Source organism: Rosa rugosa, chromosome 2 (genome assembly GCF_958449725.1).
Source record: "Rosa rugosa chromosome 2, drRosRugo1.1, whole genome shotgun sequence".
NCBI classification, from domain to species: domain Eukaryota; kingdom Viridiplantae; phylum Streptophyta; class Magnoliopsida; order Rosales; family Rosaceae; genus Rosa; species Rosa rugosa.
The window spans coordinates 72,185,156-72,204,934 of NC_084821.1; the positions used below are offsets into that span (position 1 = coordinate 72,185,156).

The 19,779-nt window shown below is 38.5% G+C and overlaps 1 protein-coding gene across 1 annotated transcript; it reads left to right on the top strand.

Moving 5' to 3' along the window:
• The first annotated feature begins 2,618 nt into the window (after positions 1-2,618).
• Positions 2,619-18,823, top strand: LOC133729999 (probable LRR receptor-like serine/threonine-protein kinase At1g53430). The gene is made up of 29 exons (XM_062157626.1): positions 2,619-2,777; positions 3,344-3,485; positions 3,590-3,661; positions 4,041-4,112; positions 4,321-4,404; positions 12,608-12,715; positions 12,853-12,918; positions 13,041-13,079; positions 13,176-13,247; positions 13,351-13,422; positions 13,540-13,611; positions 13,774-13,845; positions 13,976-14,047; positions 14,160-14,231; positions 14,404-14,481; positions 14,744-14,815; positions 15,030-15,098; positions 15,231-15,299; positions 15,452-15,511; positions 15,606-15,662; positions 15,748-15,794; positions 15,879-16,249; positions 16,364-16,544; positions 16,727-16,858; positions 16,962-17,074; positions 17,211-17,418; positions 17,545-17,779; positions 17,886-18,036; positions 18,142-18,823. The coding sequence occupies exons 1-29, from the start codon at positions 2,648-2,650 to the stop codon at positions 18,730-18,732; spliced, it is 3,579 nt and encodes a 1,192-aa protein (XP_062013610.1). The 5' UTR covers positions 2,619-2,647; the 3' UTR covers positions 18,733-18,823.
• The last annotated feature ends 956 nt before the right edge of the window (positions 18,824-19,779 follow it).

Consider the following 19,779-nt stretch of genomic DNA (forward strand, 5'->3'; position numbering starts at 1 on the left):
CAAAACTCGAACTCAAACTCAAAATCCATTAATATCAAGTTATTAACTACAACAAAAACACCAGCAAGTAATGATATAGATGATCTCTCCGCCCTCCTCCTTCCTCGATCTCAAGCCCCGCTTTGAGTACCGTCGAAGTTTCCAAAGAACCCAATCCAAATCCAAATCCCAATCCGAATCCCAATCCCAATCCCAATCCCAATCCCAACCTCAATCCCAATTTCAATTTCAATTTCGTCCTCCAAAATGAAGGACATAGTCTTCTTGAAGCCTCGCTTGTCAAAGATCTGAAATCGGCGATGAAGTGCGCCGCCGATCCTTTCTTCAAGGTCAACAGCGTCAGCGTTGTGTGCCTGAAATCGAGGAGTACTGAGGTGTTGTTGCGGGAGGAATTGGCGAGGACAACCAGTCTTTTTAGAGAATGGTTGATCGAGGGGAGAGGAAGAAGACGAGAGGTGGAGGGGTGAAAAAAATTAATTAAAAAAATTAAAGGTAAATCAGTCTTTTTACCAAAAAAAAAAGGGTTTTTTACTTCAACAGTGTCTGAACTCTTCGAGGACTTTTAAAATGATACCTGAACTTTCAAAGTGATCAAAGTGATACCTGGACTCTAATTTTCTTATCAACGGAATACCTACCGTCAATTTCCATCACGGAACCGTTATCCGGGGGCACGTGAGGTGCACGTGATCAAAAAAGTGAGGGCAAAACAGACTTTTTCTCCCAATTCCCCCTAAAATCAATCAAAAACTTAATTCCTTCCAAAGTTTGGAGGACCTGAGGTTCGAACCCCCAACCTCTCTCACAACAACTCAACTCCCCACCACTGGAGCACGAACAATCCTCATCATAATGGGCCCAAACTTTATATTTATACTCTTTTTAACCGATTCCGAATAATTATACAAAATATACAAACCTTGTAGACATGAGTTTCGAACCCCCAACCTCTCTCACAACAACTCAACTCCCCACCACTGGAGCACGAACAGTCCTCATCATACTGGGCCCAAACTTTATATTTATACTCTTTTTAGGCGATACCCAATAATTAAAAAAAATATATAACCTTGGAAGACATGAGATTCGAACCCACAACCTCTTTCACAAGAGTTCAACTCCACACCACTGGAGCACGAGCTGCCAGTGTTATAATCTCTACAAACTTTTTATTTATACTGTTCTTAGTTGATAGATTAAACACAGACAGAAACTTCTATCTCTCTCTCTCTGTCATGGTCTTCGACCTTTCTTCTTCTTCTTCTGCGTTTAGTTCCTGCAATTCTGCTTCATCTTTTTTTCTTTTTTCTTCCTCCCCAATCCCCATCAAATCAACATCAGATTAATCCCCATCAAATTAACATATATCAACATCAGATTAATCTTCTTTTTTCTTCTGCGTTTAGTTCCTGCACATTAGTCGGCGTCGGCGTAGGAAGTGGAGGCTGTGGGGGAGGAGGCGGGGAAGAGGTCAGAGGAGGCGAGGGAGTCGCGGCGGCCGGAGGAGGCGGGGGGAAAGGGAGAGAAGAGAACGGGACGGGCGGCGTCGGAGGAGTGACGTGGCGGGGGGATCATGACGGGGGAGAGAGAGTTGCCGGAGGGGGAAATGTCGGAGACTGGAGGGGAGGAGGCGATGGGCTCCGGGGCGGCGAAGAACCCGACTTGGCGGACCTTCGGGTCGCTGACGAAGAAGCTGAAAGAAAGTAGAGGGAAGAAGAAGCTTGTTTTTTTTTTTTTTTGGTCTGAAGAGGGAAGAAGAAGCTGAAAAAGAAAAACAAGAAAGAAATAAAGCAAAAAAATAATTAAAAAAAAACTTTTGAGGGTAAATTAGTCTTTTACCCTTATTTGTGCCTCACGTGCCGCCTCACGTGGTCATAGTTAACAGTTCCGTGATGGAAATTAACGGTAGGTATTCCGTTGATAAGAAAATTAGAGTCCAGGTATCACTTTGATCACTTTGAAAGTTCAGGTATCATTTTAAAAGTCCTCGAAGAGTTCAGACACTGTTGAAGTAAAAAACCCAAAAAAAAATATTTAAAATATTTTTACCAAAAAAAAATATTTAAAATTTCAGTTATAGGGCAAATAAGTCTTTTTACCTTCATTTTGTACCTCACGTGCCTCACACAGTCACACGTGGTAAATTTAACGGTGCCGTGACGGAAAGTTGATGTAGGTACTACGTTGACAAGAAAATATAAGTCCAGGTATCACATTGATACGTTTGAAAGTTCAGGTATCATTTTGACAGTCCTAAGAGTCTCCAGACACTGTTTATGCATTTTAAATGTCAGTTATAGGGCAAATAAGTATTTTTACCTTCATTTTGTATGTCGCGTGCCTCACACGTGGTAAATTTAACGGTGCCGTGACGGAAAGTTGATGTAGGTACTACGTTGACAAGAAAATATAAGCCCAGGTATCACATTGATACGTTTGAAAGTTCAGGTATCATTTTGACAGTCCTCAGAGTCTCCAGACACTGTTCGTGCATTTTTCCCCTTTTTTTAAGTGCCCGGCTACTTTTTGGTGGGACATACAGCCTATGTATGTTATCAATCGATGGGCCGTACGGCCTACTTTTTAGTTTGTCTTGTATATTATAAGAAGTAGAATTAGCTAATGCACTAAATTCATTCGAGGGAAAATGGGTGCTGAAGCTTCAGCAAGACTTGTTAGTGAACTTGTAATTCTATGCCTCATCTCTACTCTTTGTCTGCAGCTTGGATCTGAATTCAAATATCAGAGTATAGCTGAAACGTTGCCCACAGAAGAAGGTAATTTATCATCCACTTCATATCTTTTTCTTAAAACCAAACACTGTGCCAGAAAATTCCGTACAAAAGAATAGAATTCTAATTCAATTGATACAGTTTAATTCAACTAAAGGTGCCCGAGTTTGTTCAGTTTAAATGCTTAGGTAAACAACTTGTATAATAAGTATTTATATTTGTGTATTTAGTAAGTGTTGCACCGATGTTGAAAAACCTATAGTTTGCCTATAATATATATATATATATTTTTTTTTTCAGAGAGATTAAGACCTATAGTTCACATTTTGTTTTTTGCATTTACTATTCTTTCTGCATTAGATTAAATTAGAAAAATCAAAGTCAATTTTGTTAACACAATTAGCTATTAGTCTGCCCAGTATCACTTGATATAGTGATATTAATTTATTCTTTGTAAGTGAGAGGTTGTTAGTTCGACTCACAAAAATTTAGTTGTTGTAATTTGAGTTTATTGATGTAATAGAAAAAAAAGTTACTAGACTAACTAGTGGTGTTTTTCTTTTACATAATGCGATTTTTTTTATAATATAAAATAAAATGTTGGGCAACAGTGAGAGCTCTTTATGAAATAGCATATCAGTTGGGGTTAAACCCTGAAAAGTTATCTGGAGGCTCAATTTGCACGGAGAGAAGCTATGAAATCAAATGTAACTGCAATTTTGAAAACAACACCATTTGCCACATCATAGAAATGTAAGTTTGAAAAATTTAGATTTTAACTATACATATATGCAAATTGTGTGTTGAATCTCTGATCAATATTGTCAATAAGCTGACTTTCACATTTTGAGTGACAGTGCATTGATTGGCAGCGGTTTGACTGGAGTTATACCTAAAGAACTGGCCAATCTCACACATCTGGAGAGCCTGTAATTTTTTTTTTCTTTCCAACATTACACATCTAATTAATGTCTTTCTTAACATGCTCGGTCATTATTATTTTGTGTTTTGAACCTGTACCAGGACTACCAGCTGCCCTGGATATTCATCAACTTATTTGTTACCTCCAACCTCTTACAATTCTGACACCAGTTTCTCAAATGGAAATTTTCGTCTATTCCATATATAATATTAGTATAGTCTTTTTGTCAGTTCGTAATACTTTATTTTCCTCAAATTTTTCTGAGCGTCTGTAACACAAATTTGCGAGAAAAAGAAAAGAAAAATGGATACAAGTCTATTAATATCTTTTTCTAGTTCCAGAAAATCAGACAATCAAGTGAATTTACAAGATGTTTCAATTTGTAGGAATCTCCAGAAAAATCAATTGACTGGTTCCATACCTGCTAGCTTGGGGAATTTATCTTTGCTCCACAGCCTGTAAGTCTGCACTTGTGGATTTATGATTATCACGGGTGGCTTGCAATATTTATATCCATAGCTATGCATTTGGTTATGAAACTTTTATTTCTTGAACTCCAGATGTGCTCTTCAAAGTGCTCATCAAACTCATTTGGTTATTAGTGAAATTACTTGTTGAGAAAATTAACATTGATAAGTTGGTTTTGTGTACATGTCAATTTGTTAGGGATCTTTCGGACAATCAATTGATCGGACCCATTCCAGCAAGTTTGGGGAATTTAAAATTTAAAGCAAAAAGAGAAAATTACAGGTGGGTGTATTTTACTACTCTTCAGAGTTCTAATTTTCATTGTTTTGGGCTTAATCCAAAAATATGGTTGTGCTGTGTAGTATAATCATTTTAGGAGTGTGTGTTTAGTGTACTCTATGTAATGACTTTTTCTAATAGCTCTTTGAGGTAAGTCATTATTGTACAACTTGCTAATTAAATTACATAATAGATGATCTTTTCAACTAAAAAAAAAAGACATGTATGTTTAAGGAAAACTGAAATTGGGAGAGAATTGAGTCATGCTTTCATTGATAATAGGGGCCTCTTTATATAGAGGATTACAAGACATAGATACAGAGTTGAACAAGGAAAGATAATCGTATAATTAATCGGATATCTATGAATATATCCGAGAATATCTCTAATTCAAAACCTTATTACAACTAGGTCAAGTAACCTATAGTTTAGGCCAGACACATATTCTGGATTTACTTGAACACTCTCCCTTGTGTCGCCCAAACGTGGTGCTCCTCTCGTTGCCTCATTAAAAACCTTGTCGAGTAACAAAAACCCAGTAGGACAAAAATAACATCGGTAGAAGGGGAAAAAGAGCACAACACACCCTTCACGTTTCGAGACCATATATGTAGACATCTCCCCCTGATGTCTGCATCTCCCCCTAATGACTACGGTCATGGGAGTTCGGATAACTTTCGCAAATGATGCTACCAACATGTTTCTCGAAAGTGGAATTTAGGCAATGACTTAGTGAGCAAGCCTACCACACTGTCCTCAGATTGAACCTAGTTCACTTTGATCTTGAGGAGAGTCTGTTGTTGATGATTATGCTTGGTGTTGTCATTTTTAATGTAGCCTTGCTTCATTTGTTCAAAACAAGCAGCAATATTATCCTATATGCTCGTAGGCTCATCTGTGGTAGACTTCAAACCACAATTGTTTGAACATGCGTAATTATGAATCCAATCCATATACAATCATGAACCACTTCATGAAGAGCAATAATCTCTGCATTATTCGAAGATATAGCGCCTAGGGTCTATTTTATAGACCTCCAAGATATCACGGTCTTTACCCATGGTGAACACTTAACCAGTCTGGGAATGACCTTTGCGTGGGTTAGAGAGATACCCAATATCAACAAAACCTTCCAAAACACATGTCGTTTTGGGATGGGGATAGTGAACGCAGGCCAGTGTTGGCGGCGTTCCTAGTGTGTGATGGGTCCGAATCCATCATCTCTCTGTAGGGATAGAACAAGCCCATATCAATCGTACATCTCAAGTACCGAAGGATATATTTTACACTAATCAAATGGCGTCGCATTGGCGCAAAGCTATATCTAGCTAACAAGTTCATAACATATGAGATGTATGGTCTTGTGCATTGAGGTAAGTACAATAATGTGCCTATTGTCCTTAAGTAAGGCATTTCTGCCTCTAGCACATCTTCGTCATCATCCTTCGGATGAAGAGGATCCTTTTTAGGATCAAGACTACTGACGATCATGGGGGTGCTTGAAGGCTTGACCTTGTTAAAATGCCTAAGCATCTATCAACACGATGCTCAAGTTCCAAACTGAGACATAATCGTGTTCTCCAAAAATCCTTCATCTCAAATTCGGATTTCAAGTGTTCAGCTGTTTCCCTTAACTCTTTAAGGGCTTCCAATGAAGATCATGTCTAACATGAACCACGATGGAATCCGAAACTTGTTATGGAAACGCGTGGGCATATCCCTTCCCAATCAAGTAGTCACTTTAGTGAGCGTTTCAACCTCTTTGTAAAAAGCGCTTCGTGGTCTAGAGTCACTTGACTTGGGTAAATGAAGTTCACCATGAACCTTCATGTATATTCTGTATCTAGATCCCCGTAGAGATACGTAGTGACCAAATTTGTAAGCTGCATGTTCAGTTATTCAGAAACTACCAAACTGACAGGGTAGTGGAGTGTAATGACATCCATTACGAGATAATATGTCTCATTGTAGTCGATTCCAGGGTATTTTGTGAGAAGCCATGCGCCATAAGGCAAGATTGCCATCTCTTTTTCTCATCACGCTTTCTAACGAAGACCCATTAGTCAATATGTTTTATGTCAGGAGGTGTTGGCATCACTAGCTCAAAAACCTTCCTCTTCGTTAGAGAATCCAACTTAACCTGGATCGCATCTTTCCATTTATGCCAAATTTCTCTACGTTGGCATTCATTCATCAACGGAGCGTGATTCGATATCATCGGACTCAACAAACTCATGCGCAACTATATCATCAATTATGATGGAGTTTTTATCCCACGTCTCATGTACACTAGTGTAAGTTTCATAGAGCTCTATATTCTCAGGAATAGGTTATGACGTTGAGGCGTCCCCCAATGATAACCATAATCCGGAAGATACTCGTGAGACGGATTTTGAGTGTCGATGATCCAAGGATTGGGTTGTGCCAAAGTATCATTCGAACCCACGGGCCTCCCATGCATCCTAGCTGGGGCCATGGCCTGTAACGCCAGAGTGTCACTTTCTTTGGCGTTGGCGCCATGCCTACCTCCGTGTAGGGTGGCGCTACGTCCTCTCGTAGGGACGTTCATCCTTGTACGCATATTTGCAATAGATATATGTGATCTAGTCACTTTAACAAGGATCGAGATGAGACATAGTGGGGACAGACCACGACAATTCCTGTCGTTCCTGCTGAACAATCGTGTTCTTATCTCCCCCTAACAACGGGAAGACTGTCTCATCAAAGTGACATCTGCAAATCTAGCGGTAAGGAGATCGCCTAGCAAGGGCATTAAGTGGCAGACGATTGTTAGAGTCTCAAATCAAACTGAATTGCCCATTCGTCTGTAAGGACCTATCATAGTGCACTGTGGCGGCGCAATTGGCACATAAATGACACACTCAAATATGCGTAAGTACGATACTTGTACCCAGTCACTAGCTGTAACGCAGAGGTAGATGGAGTGACAGTGGGTCGTAGAGGAATTAGCATAGCTGCATGCGATATTGCATCACCCCAAGTGGATATAAGGAGATTGGTGCGCATTATCAATGTCCTGACGACCATCATAGTCGTTTCCGCGAGACAATTTGGGTGTGTTCATGGGAATATGATGTCCAACATCAATCCCAATGCAATAACCATCGAAAGTCTTCGATGTAAACTCTCTAACATAGTCAAATCCAATTGACTGAATAGGATGATTCGGGGAGTGAGCCCTTTGTCATATGACATGTGCTAGGAGTGTGGCATAAGCAGCATTACAAGTGGACAATGGCATAACACGTGACCAGCGTGTTTGCGTGTCAACCAACATCATGAGATATTTAAACGTCCACAAGTTGATTGAATCAGTGCATAGAATCCCCATGGATTCTATGTAAGAACAAAATGAGTATTTTCATATCCTTTGCATAGAACGGTCTCAGTCCTAATTTCCCTAAGGAACGGGCTTTGTAAAACAAGCGAGAGGCTTTAAAAGCAACCAATAAGGATTTTGGTTGGGTCTGAGCATCTGAAACGCTATTTGAAGCAAAGTTGGTGATTGCCACATTACCTGGGGCGTCATCACCATAATGTACGCTATCCATGGCGTCATGGATAAGGACTATGCCAGCCCTAGGCTGGTGATGGACGGCGGCGGCTCCGAAGGCAGCGGCGGCTGTCACACTTAGTCCAGGAATCAACTTTTGATTCATGCTTCGTTTCGCTCGAAAGAAAGGATGACCTATCCTATCTTGACAAAGCCAATAGGGCTAAATACTAGTTACTACCCTGTGGTTTAGGTCCAAAATCAATTCAGTCCCTGGACTTCTAATTTCATCCAAAACACCCATGCACTTTCAATTTTGATCTAATAGGTCCAATTCGTTAATATTCTGTTATGAGTTCAAGTTATAATTAGATTATTTGTTAAAAAAAACTATTTAATTTATAGTAGGACTCACTCCTAAATTGACTATGCAGGCCATCTCGACACCACATCAAAAAACATAGGCCATATATGAGCCACGTTAACAAGTTAAATAACTTCAATTATTGAAAAACTAACAAATTGGACCTATTATATCAAAATTGAAAGTACATGGGTGTTTTTGATGAAATTAGAAGTTCAGGGACTGAATTGATTTTGGACCCAAAGTATAGGGTAGTAATCAGTATTTAGCCTAAGTCAATATGTGTCTAAATCCAAGAAATCTTCTTTCATAACTTTATTGGATTTAATAGCTCGAATAGTGACATAGAGTCCACTAGAGAGACACATAAACTTCTCTAAGATGCGCCTTTGTTCGCAATCGTTAGAGGCATTGTAAAGGAACTCATTTCCATTCTCTACATGCGTTTTCGCATGGTATCCGTTGGCTATTCATAGGTGCAATTTGCCCTAGGAGCGTAGAGAGTTTCTGTGATAGTAATCAAGGTGCCATTTGGCAAAGGAAACTTGGGCTATTCCATGTCCTTTAATTAATACTGATGGCCCAGCCATTGTAGTCACAAAAGTAATATGCTTAGAATCAAAATGGAGTCATAATGAAAAGAACTAGAAATTTTATTCATAAGCCAACATAGTACATCATTGTCTCTTAACTATTAGGAGAATCAAATCCAAATGTTAGCTAATGCAAAACAAAGGTAGTCGTTTAACATCTTTCGGTAACTCCAAAATAAATATGACCTGGTGAGTAGAGAGATGTCGGTGGAGCAAAACTAGCTTAAGTACCACTTATCTCCAAACCTTCCTAGACATCATACTTATTTTGGATGAGCCTATGTGAAGAAAAAGTAAACCATTGGCATTTACTACAAAGTATATGGCAATTGCCTATTACATCTCTTGGAAAAATAAAGACTTAAACAGAATTGGCGATCTATTGATTCCAACCAGATTTGTAGTCTTCAACCCTTCACTCTAGATCATCTTCTTGATCTTCTTGTTCCACATAGTGAGCTTCTCTTACTTCACAATATGCTTTGTAGGCGGTGACAATTTCTTCATGAGCTCTACAAATGTGTGCCCAATGACCGGATACTCCACATCGAGAAAATACATCTCATTGCTCAGACTCCATTGATTGAGGCGCTTTGAAAGCATCATTTAGATGGCTCTAAGTGTTGGTGGCGCCACCAACATGGCCAGAGGCGTTGCCTCTCTCTCTCTTTCCACGTTTACCTCTTCGGTTCCGTGTTTGCCTATTTTGGCGGTTACCTTCCCAAGTAGAGCGATTATATGGACCAAAACGTCCAGAAGTATCCCTAAGATTAGGGTTTCGCTCTTGGCACCCTCTCTTAGGGGCGCGACTATAATTGGATTCCGGAATATGCTCTATTTCCACTGATCTCGAATTATAGTTCTTCACAAGGATGTTGTCATGCTTTTCAGCAACATTCATAGCTCCAATGAGCTCATGAAACCTTGTGATCCGTCCTGCAGTAACATCGATTCGATAGTTCTTAGCAACCATCAATGCAGAGATGGGGAAAGTAGAGAGAGTCTTCTCAATCAATATCGCATTTGTGATCTCTTTACCACAGAATTCCATTAAGGATTTAATGCAAAGTGCTTCCGAGTTGTAGTCAAGAACTGACTTGAAATCACAGAAGCGGAGGCTATGCCATCTCACTTCTAGGTCAGGAAGTAGGGAGTCACAGACGTTGCCAAATCTTTCTTCGAGTGAGACCCACAGCCTTCTGGGGTCTTCTTCATTCATACATTCATACTTGAGCGAATCATCCATATGACGAGTCATTAGGATGATGGCTTTCGCCTTATTTGCCTCTAAGGCTGCTCTATTTGCTTCCAAAGCTTGAGCTTGCTCAACAGTTAGCACGTCCTAGCTAGGCTCGAGAATCATATCCAGGATTCCATCGGCCTTGAGATGCTGGCGGACATCACAAACCCACCTGTGATATCCAGAGCCAGTTGTTCCCAATGGAGCAAAGTCCAATTTGTTCAGGTTACTCATCCTGAAAGAGAACAAGAAATTAGGGTTAGTTTCGGAGAGTAAAAGGCTACCACGAAAACATATAAAATTTCTTAGCATAATTGCTTCCAAGAAATTCAATTCCAAGAGGGGTTGGATTAGATCGAAACAATAACGTAAGTGGTCGATCATAAATTCTCTACAAACTCTAAGTTTGGAGATCTCAACAAGCTCCAAGCTTGGACTGAGCACGAACCCCCACAGTTCAGCTTAATTAGGTCTCCCCTATGATAAAGAAAGGGGGGTAGAAGAAGAGATGTTGCAAGTCCCCGAGAAAAAGAAGAGAAATTGAATAAAAAAACTCTAAAAAAAGGGGAACTTTTAGAAAAATACCTCAAAATAGGTCGCCGGAAAATTTGACCGGAAAAAGTCGCCGAAAAGTGGTTGGAAAAGTGGCCGGAAAGTTCACCAAAATCGGTCAACCTGTGTTGACCGGTGCTGACGTGGCACTGGGGTCCGGTTGCTGACATGGCAGTGTGTCCCTGCTGCTGATGTGGCGGGTGCTGACTGGCAGTGGGTCCCTGTGCTGACGTGGCAGTGGCTGTGGGTCAGTGGGCCGAGTCAACTGTAGGCTTCTGGGCTTTTGCTTGGGCTGCCTCCTCCCTTTTTTTTTTCTTTCTTTCTGTCGGTTTTTCTGCAGTATGTTCCGGCTGCCGGTTCTTGGGTTATTTCTTCCGGTTCCTGAATCTTTGGTTTGGGTAGCTTCTGCTGGCAAAATTTGGTAGAAATTGGAGGTCCGGAATGTGGTGAACCGGTGGAGTATTTGCTGCTGGTAGACCTGTAAATGGACCTAATTTTGATCCGGACCCGCTACAGATCCGTGACTATTGGACTGGTTTGGATAAAAAGTTTTGATCCGTTGATCCGTTAATGATCCGAATCCGTTAACCCGTTTATTTAACGGATCAAATACGGATCTAGGTCGATCTGATCCGTTAATGATCCGACCCGTTTTTGTAATAATAAAATATTTTTTTTTTATTAATATATTATTATTTTTTTAAAATATAAAATATAAAATATGAAGAATTTCTAATACAAATTTTTTGTAGAAATCTAAGGGACAGTCTATCACCTAAGATTCCATTAAGCATTAAGAATTTTGATAATGTTATTCTACTTTTGGTGATACTTTTTATGTTGTTTTAATATTTTATTAATATCTTATGAGGTATCATGATATAAATTTAATATTACTATTTAAAATATTTGAAATTATAACTGGTCGGATTAGCGGATCGGGTATCCGTTAACCCGGCGGATACGGATTTGGATCGAGCTATCAACGATCCACCGGGTTAACGGATCGGGTTTGGATCGAATTTTTTTTTTTAAGTAAACAGATTTGGATTTAGGTCGATCCGATCCAAATCCAGTCCATTTACAGGTCTAGCTGCGGGTGATTTAGAGATTCTAGTGGCCGGTTCGACAAGTTTCCGGTCGGTTCTGGATTCCTGAGGTCGAGGGCTTCAAGTTGTGTGGCGGAGGCAGAAAAGTTATCAAGATTTTGTATTTGGATTTGGGGTTTTGGCTATTAGGTTTTAGGGTTAGGACGTCGTGCTGATAACGTGTTTAAGGAAAACTGAAATTAGGAGAGAATTGAGTCGTGCTTTCATTGATAATAGGGGCATCTTTATATAGAGGATTACAAGACATAGATACAGAGTTGTATAAGGAAAGATAATCGTACAATTAATCGAATATCTATGAATATATCCGATAATATCTCTAATTCAAAACTCTATTACAACTAGGTCAAGTAACCTAGAGTTTGAGCCAGACACATATTCTGGATTTACTTGAACAATGTAAGACTTTTATTTTTTTTATTATGTTGGCTTAAAAAAAAGAAAAGTTTTGGGAATATCACAAATGGTCACTCAACTTTTACCTATTCAACACTTTGGTCACTCACTTTTTAAATATATCACTTTGGTTACTCAATTTTAACTCTGTTATTCACTTTAGTCACTTTAATTTTTTTTCATTAAAAAAATTATTTGCCACAATATTAATGATATTTTCGTCTAACCAATTGTGAAAAATTGAGAAATATGTATTAGAATGATTGGGAGAAGTGATCAAAGTTAGATAAAATGCTCCTTGAGTGACTAAAGTAATTGACAGTGTAATAGTTAAGTGACCAAAATATCGAATGAGTCATAGTTGAGTGACCATTTGTGGAATTCTCCCTAAACAACATACATAATTCAAGTTCTCTTTTGCTTCAAATCCTTCCATAGGTATGATAGGAAGCTGCAGGCCACTAGGCCCACCGCAGGGGCAGCCGTAAGCTGCGGCCGCAAAAGCTTTACACCATGCCATCCGAGCGGCGCCGCCGGTCTAACACTGTAAGCATGGAACCCATCAGATAATCTTATATTAATTAAGTTCATCATTCGGTCTTATATATATATATATATATATATATATATATAGGAGCATATATTAATTAATTACTTGATCTGCTGGGTATTTATACATTTAGGGATCTTTCAAGCAATCAGTTGAGTGGACCTATACCAGCCACTTTAGGGAATCTGGCCATCCTACCGTAAGTTTCTCCATACACACAAACATCACATACTATATACTTTTGTTGGAAATGGCTTTCAACTGATGAAACTTGGGAATGGGAAAATGAAATTGACGTTACTTTCCGGATATGCATGACAGGGCTGATGCCGAGATTGCCGACTACCTAACGATCTACCTGTACGTAATCGAGCAAGGTTAATTATTTATATGTACGTCCCGATCGAATTACTGGTTATTTTAAAGTGAAATTATTTTGTACATTAATTCATTCAGGGATCTTTCCAACAATCAACTGATTGGGCCTATACCACAGAGTTTAGGGAATTTGACTTTGGCCGGTTCTATGTAAGTCGATCGATCTCTTCGCGTCTATGATTTCGATCGTATCTTGTTTCACTACTCAACAGTTAATTACATACATTTCTTTACCGACCATTGATATGTATAGTGATCTGCATGATAACTTTCTCAACGGCTCTATACCAGCATCTTTGGGTGCATTGACTCATTTGTATAGACTGTAAGTAAACTTGACGTATTAATACCCTTACATTCGAATGACCATATTAAACGAATTTATTTTTGTATGTATATATCCACTAATTCTCACGAGCTCCTTAATTATCCTTTTGTGAAGGGATTTGCATAACAATGGAATCTCTGGTATTCTCCCACGAAGACTTGGAAATTTGACAAAGCTTGGAACCTTGTAAGTTTCATTATATATGTAAAAGAGAACTTGGATTATTGAATTTGGTCAACGGATGAGTTTGGAAAACTCAATTTAGTTTTGGGCGTGAATATCTTATTAATCTAGCTTGCTATATGTAGAATATATATCAAATATATATAAATCTATTTGTTGTTGCAGCGACGTCGCATCCAACAGTATTACTGGGACATTACCAAACAAATTCGCCAGCCTTAAGAGCCTGAATGAATTGTGCGTAATTAAGTTGCCCCCGCCCTTAGTCAATCTTTATTTTTCAGTGCATGTCAGCATGTATGTAATCTAGCTAATTGATTATTTAACCGACCAATTATGATCTGACAATTACTTTGGTTGCCTGCAGTTCTGTAGCTGGTAACTATTTGTCTGGCCCTTTACCTGACTTCATAGCCAACTGGACTTCAATCTGGGAACTGTACGTACCTGAGATTTCTATATATATAGCGTGTACTGCACTGTTGTCAAACGTACACAAGCAGCGATATTTGAATTTGTCAATTGCTCTAACTTCATTAAATTTTGTACAGTTATCTCAGCGGAAACAATTTTCTCGGAATTCTACCTGCCGGAATTTTTAATTTATCAGATCTAAAAATTTTGTAAGCGATTAAGTGTGCCAATTTACAGCCCCACCGGCACTGGCTAGCTATCTTTTCACTCGTCTAGCTTTTCGGAAATAGAAATCTCATGTATAATATATATATATATATCATTCAACTGATATGTTATTTTGCCTTTACTAAATTAATTGCTTCTTTCTACGTACTGTAGGGCAATAAGTGATGTCGGAGCAAACTCTCATTTCCAGTTCCCACCATCAACACATGTGACGACAAGTTTTCGTATTTTGTTAGTAAATTGTTTGTTGCACATAATATGTTACTTCGATCAAAAAACTATTTGAATATAAGGTGAAAATGATGAGTTTTTCAATTAAAACCTCAATTTATTTGAAATTCAAGGGTACTCCCCCACTTGTTTAGAGTTTAATAGTAAAAGTAAAATTTCATTAACTCGTGAGTTTGAACAATCTTCAAAATAAAATGTACTAGCATATATACTTAATCAATGTGCATTGTCAGTAGCATTATATGACGGCGTGCATCTGCAGGATACTAAGAAACTGCTCAATCACTGGTCAAATTCCATCCTACATTGGAAATATGTCATCATTAAGGAGCCTGTAAGTTCTTTTGTTTAGTTTCCTCTTTAAACCTTCAAATATATCCACATTTAATTAAGCAAAGCTTCGATAAGATATACTTAGCTTGTATTAGCCATGTCATCTTTTATTTCTCCGATCCCTCTCCTAACTTTTCTCTTTTCTCTTTTCTCATCCCTTTTTCGTCTCCGATCCTCCTAAACAAGTCTCATGCTTTTTATATTTTGTGTTGCAGAGACCTGAGCTTCAACAGCTTAACGGGTAGAATCCCAGATTCTTTGAAAAACATAAATTTAAGTTGGATGTACGTCACATTTTACTCTCTACCCCTCTAAACTCTCATGAATATGATTAACCACAAATTTAGAAAATTGCTAGAATGTTTACACTTGCTGATAATATATATACTTCATGCATGCATGCATGTTCTCTTCAGGTCTTTTACAAACAATATGCTTACTGGGGAAATTCCTAATTGGATTAAAAGTGCAGTCTGGAGTAAGATGTATGTTTCACTATATGTACATCCTTGTGCATCCCATATATTGTGTATTTAGATACCGATAAAATTCATACCTCCGTTGACATTCTCTAGTTATGAGCTTTTTTAGGTACCTCCGGTGTACAAGTTCTCATCTATATTTATTCTCATTCCAGGGATCTTTCATACAATAATTTTTCAAAACCAACCTTTGCAACACCGTCCAGCTTAGACTTGTAAGGAACTGACTATGCATTTTCTATTCAATTAGTAAGGAATCTGAATATATTTGAAATATTATTTGCATGATATCTCTTGTTATTGTTCTAGGAATTTGTTTTCTTGTTGTTGTAACTCCTCAATCTGTCTGCCAAATACGTATGACTGGTATGACCATATCTTGTCTGTTATACTATTCGAAAAACTTGACGATCAAGCTATTTAGAATAACTTGTGGTGATTATACTTACAGGGCGGACCCAACCACGGAGGAGTATTGTCCCGGAGGAAAACCTAATTGTAAATTTATTATATTGAACTTTATCAGTCTATCTATATCTAACAATTATATATATTAATAGTGAATGTGTTTAATTTCTTCAGACCATTCATTGTTTATAAATTGTGGTGGTGGGACACTTAACAACGTTGATGGAAATATTTATGATCAAGATAATGAGACATCGCAGTTTTACCGGAGTCTGAAAGGAAACTGGGCTCGAATTAGTGCTGGAAACACCGTCGACCTTGACTATGCTTCCAATCCAAGTAAAGTTTTAAAAAGTGTGAGATGTGGGCTTTCCTCTGAAGCACCTTTATACGATAGAGCTCGCACTTCCCCTGTCTCTCTAAAATATTACGGGTTCTGTTTACGTAAAGGCAAATACAATGTAACACTTCACTTTGCTGAAATTGTTGATGAGGATAACAATTACAGAAATACAACTAAGCGCGTATTTGATGTGTATATACAGGTAATGTTTTTCTTAGTTTTGTCACCAGTACTCAGCACCCACCGATTGCATTAGTATTGTTGCAGGCTTTGTCATTTGAACCAACTAAGTATGAATGGTGATTGGTTGTTGTAGGGTGAGAGGAAACTAAAGGATTTCAACATTATAGACAAGGCAGGAGGTCCGAATACAAAACATACAGAAAATTTCAGGGCTGTTAATGTAAATGATAGTACATTAGAGATCCACTTCTACTCGGCTGGAAAAGGGACTCTTGATCAGGGACCTCTCATATCTGCTATATCCGTAACTCCAGGTCAATAGATATTAATTATTTTCCTTCTTTTACATGCCTATATATATTTGGATGATCTGGTCCTAAGCTTACGTAATTACTAATTGAATGCATATGGATATCTAAGGTACAATCATAACAAACTTACATTTTGTTTCTCTTGCATGTCGGGATGATCATTCATCATTGAATTGAGAAATCAGAGTACAAGCTACACGAACAACTATCTCCTTTGCACATAGCGCTCATTACTGTGGCTTCAATCATAGTTTTCGTATTGCTTTTATTGCTTTTTGCCTGGATGATGGGATGGCTGGGTACAGATCACTTACAAGGTAACATATTGTATAATGGCTAGCAACATTTGACAAGCATTCACTCTTCAAGAATTCTTACTGAACTTTAGCTTACATCTCTGATCACTTGTTTGTGGAACAGAAATAGATATAGGTCAAGAAAATCCTATCACCCTCAAACAATTAAAAGATGCTACTGGGAATTTTAGCAAGAGGAACGAGATTGGTCAAGGGGGTTTTGGGACAGTTTACAAGGTAACTATTTTCTCTGTCCTTGTTCTTACTATGGAGTTTCAACTACGAACTTGCGATCTTTAACTTGCAAATTCAGTTCTTCAGGAGAAATGGACTTGGTAATGTATTTCATTTGTTTGGTTGCAATTGCGTGTAGGCTGAAGTGCAAGGGAAAATTGTAGCTGTGAAGAAACTTTCCTCTCATTCAGAGGAAAGGATCAATCAATTGATAAATGAGTTTTATACCTTAAAATCAATGAGTCAAGAGAATCTTGTTCAGTTGCTGGACATCTACAACGCAAAAGGCCTGCATTTGCTCGTCTATGAATATATGCAAAACAACTCCCTTGCACACGCCTTATTTGGTAAATTTAGAAAATTCTATCAGGCCCTTTCTTCTTTTGTTTTTTTTTTTTTTTTAAATGTTTTTCTGTTCTAACATTTTAATTATTTAGCAGAAATATATTGATTTGGTGACTTTATGGTCGCAGACTCAAAGTCCAAACTGAAACTTGACTGGGAAGCTAGGTTTAATATTTGCTTGGGAATAGCTAGGGGATTGGTGTATCTACATGAGCATCCCAGGCTGAAGATGGTTCACAGAGACATTAAATCAGCTAATATTCTTCTCGATGGAAACCTCAAGGCTAAAATATCAGACTTTGGATTGGCAAGCCTTTACACCGAAGATGATCAATTCAAGTTCATCAAAGTAGAAGTGCCACAGTAAGTAAAACTATCAAACAGTACCTACTCCCTGCCACTTTATATATATGTACTTGTTGCAATCTTTGACCTAGTGTAATGATAAGTTACCTCTTGTTTTCTGTAGGGGATATATGGCACCTGAGTATGTTCGAGGAGTTGTGACAGCTAAAGCTGATGTCTACAGTTTTGGGGTGGTTATACTTGAAACTGTTAGTGGAAGGAAAAATGCAGGACACACGCGAGATAGCCAGGAAAGTGAATTTCTTTTAGACACGGTAAGCAAAATTGGCGTCGCCATGCTTTTCTGCCTTCTTTTTGTTTGTCCAAACTATGCTGCAATCTCAGTTAACACGACTTCTATGTTGTGTGTGGAAATTCAGGCTTGTGATTTACAGCGAAAAGGAAAACTGGTGGACTTGGTTGATAAAACCTTGTCTAACAAGTATGATGCAAAACAAGCCATCATCATCTTGAATTTAGCAGTAATGTGCATAAATATATCGCCAACTCTGAGGCCTACTATGTCTGAAGTTTTGAGTGTTCTCGTTGGCGACAAAAAAATTGAGGAGATTTGTTCCCCTGCCCTGAAGGAGCCGATTAAGGACATCAACGACCCCCACGTGAATGAGATTGCGGAGTTTGCGGTGTCGGAGTACAACAAGAAATCCGGGAAGAAGCTGAAGTTACGGAGCGTGGTGAAGGGCGAGACTCAGGTTGTCGCAGGTGAGAATTACCGTCTCGTCATCGTCGTTGAGGATAACTCGGCGGCGGCCAAGTATGAGGGCGTTGTGTACGAGAGGATTTGGGAGCATACTAGGGAATTGCTCTCCTTCGATAGTCACATTGCTCAAGTTGATTCCACTGTTTCTATGGAAGTAACCTCGAAAGCATCCACGTCATCCAATTTGATCAAAGTGGAAGATGAAACAGAACACATTTCTGTGAGTACCCCCCTAGAGATTTCCAAATGAAACAGAGTAATCTAGCCAAATGTCTGTGTCTATTTTCTTTTCTTTGTTTTTGGACTTGATGGACTCTACTGCGATCTGCATTTAACATGTAGTCATGTATAAAATAGATTCCTGGCTTTGTCTTGTCAAATTGGATGTTAGGTATCACCACCAACGCTAATGAATATGAATTTGAAATTCTTCTAATCCAAAACTCTGACCGAATTTGTACAATTGAGAAAGCCAAAGAAACAAGGAGGGAAAACAAATCCCAAACTTATTTAGAGCAATTAATTATAAAGTTTATGCAGTAAATCACATGGATTGACGAATCATCTGCGTATTTCTGCTTAATTTCGTTATCTTTTCATCTCTAGCTTCTGTTTTAGTGCCTACTTGGGGTACATTTCATTAAGATGAAGAACTAAATCTTGGTGCACGGGGGCTTTAATGTGCAGTAGCTTTTTCTTTCTTTCTACTGCACTGTTCTATCACCGGTTACAACCTACATTAAAGCATGTATTCTGAACAATAAGATTAAGTTTTATAAGTCAGCAATATTCAAATTAATCAATGGATGGTAAATTCTTAATTCTCAGCCATCAAAGATCCCTTGTATATGCTGATATGCATATATAGTTCTATTTTAGAGTGAAATTGATTCATATCAGTTTTATTGTTTGAATTGAAAGCTTGATGAAGAAAAGCTTGAAGAAGAAGAAAGAAGCAGAGGAAATAGAGAGGCTATACTGTTGTATTGATCGAATCAAATGAAAGGTTACAACAACAGGCTTATGTAGTTTTGGACCATGTACAATAGCTGTATATTTGGTAAAAAAGCCGTAAATTTTTACTACCATCTGATAACACCCCTCCTCAGCTTGATGGGTGATTTGGAGCATCAAGCTGCTGCAAAGAGTAAGTATGATGCGAAGAACACAGATCCTCGGTGAGGATATCAGACCAGATGCTTCAACCAGGAGGAATGAGTGGCATGGACGTACAAGGACTAGGTTGAGCAAAATGGATACTGACTTGGTTGAGAGGAGAAAGTAGTCATAGATAGAT

Excerpts from the sequence above, each read along its gene's own strand:
- LOC133729999 (XM_062157626.1), top strand. The coding sequence starts at position 2,648 with ATGGGTGCTGAAGCTTCAGCAAGACTTGTTAGTGAACTTGTAATTCTA. Across the intron at positions 15,099-15,230 it reads AACATAAATTTAAGTTGGAT|GTCTTTTACAAACAATATGC; the intron begins GTACGTCACATT and ends TGTTCTCTTCAG. Across the intron at positions 17,419-17,544 it reads CCTTGCACACGCCTTATTTG|ACTCAAAGTCCAAACTGAAA; the intron begins GTAAATTTAGAA and ends TTATGGTCGCAG.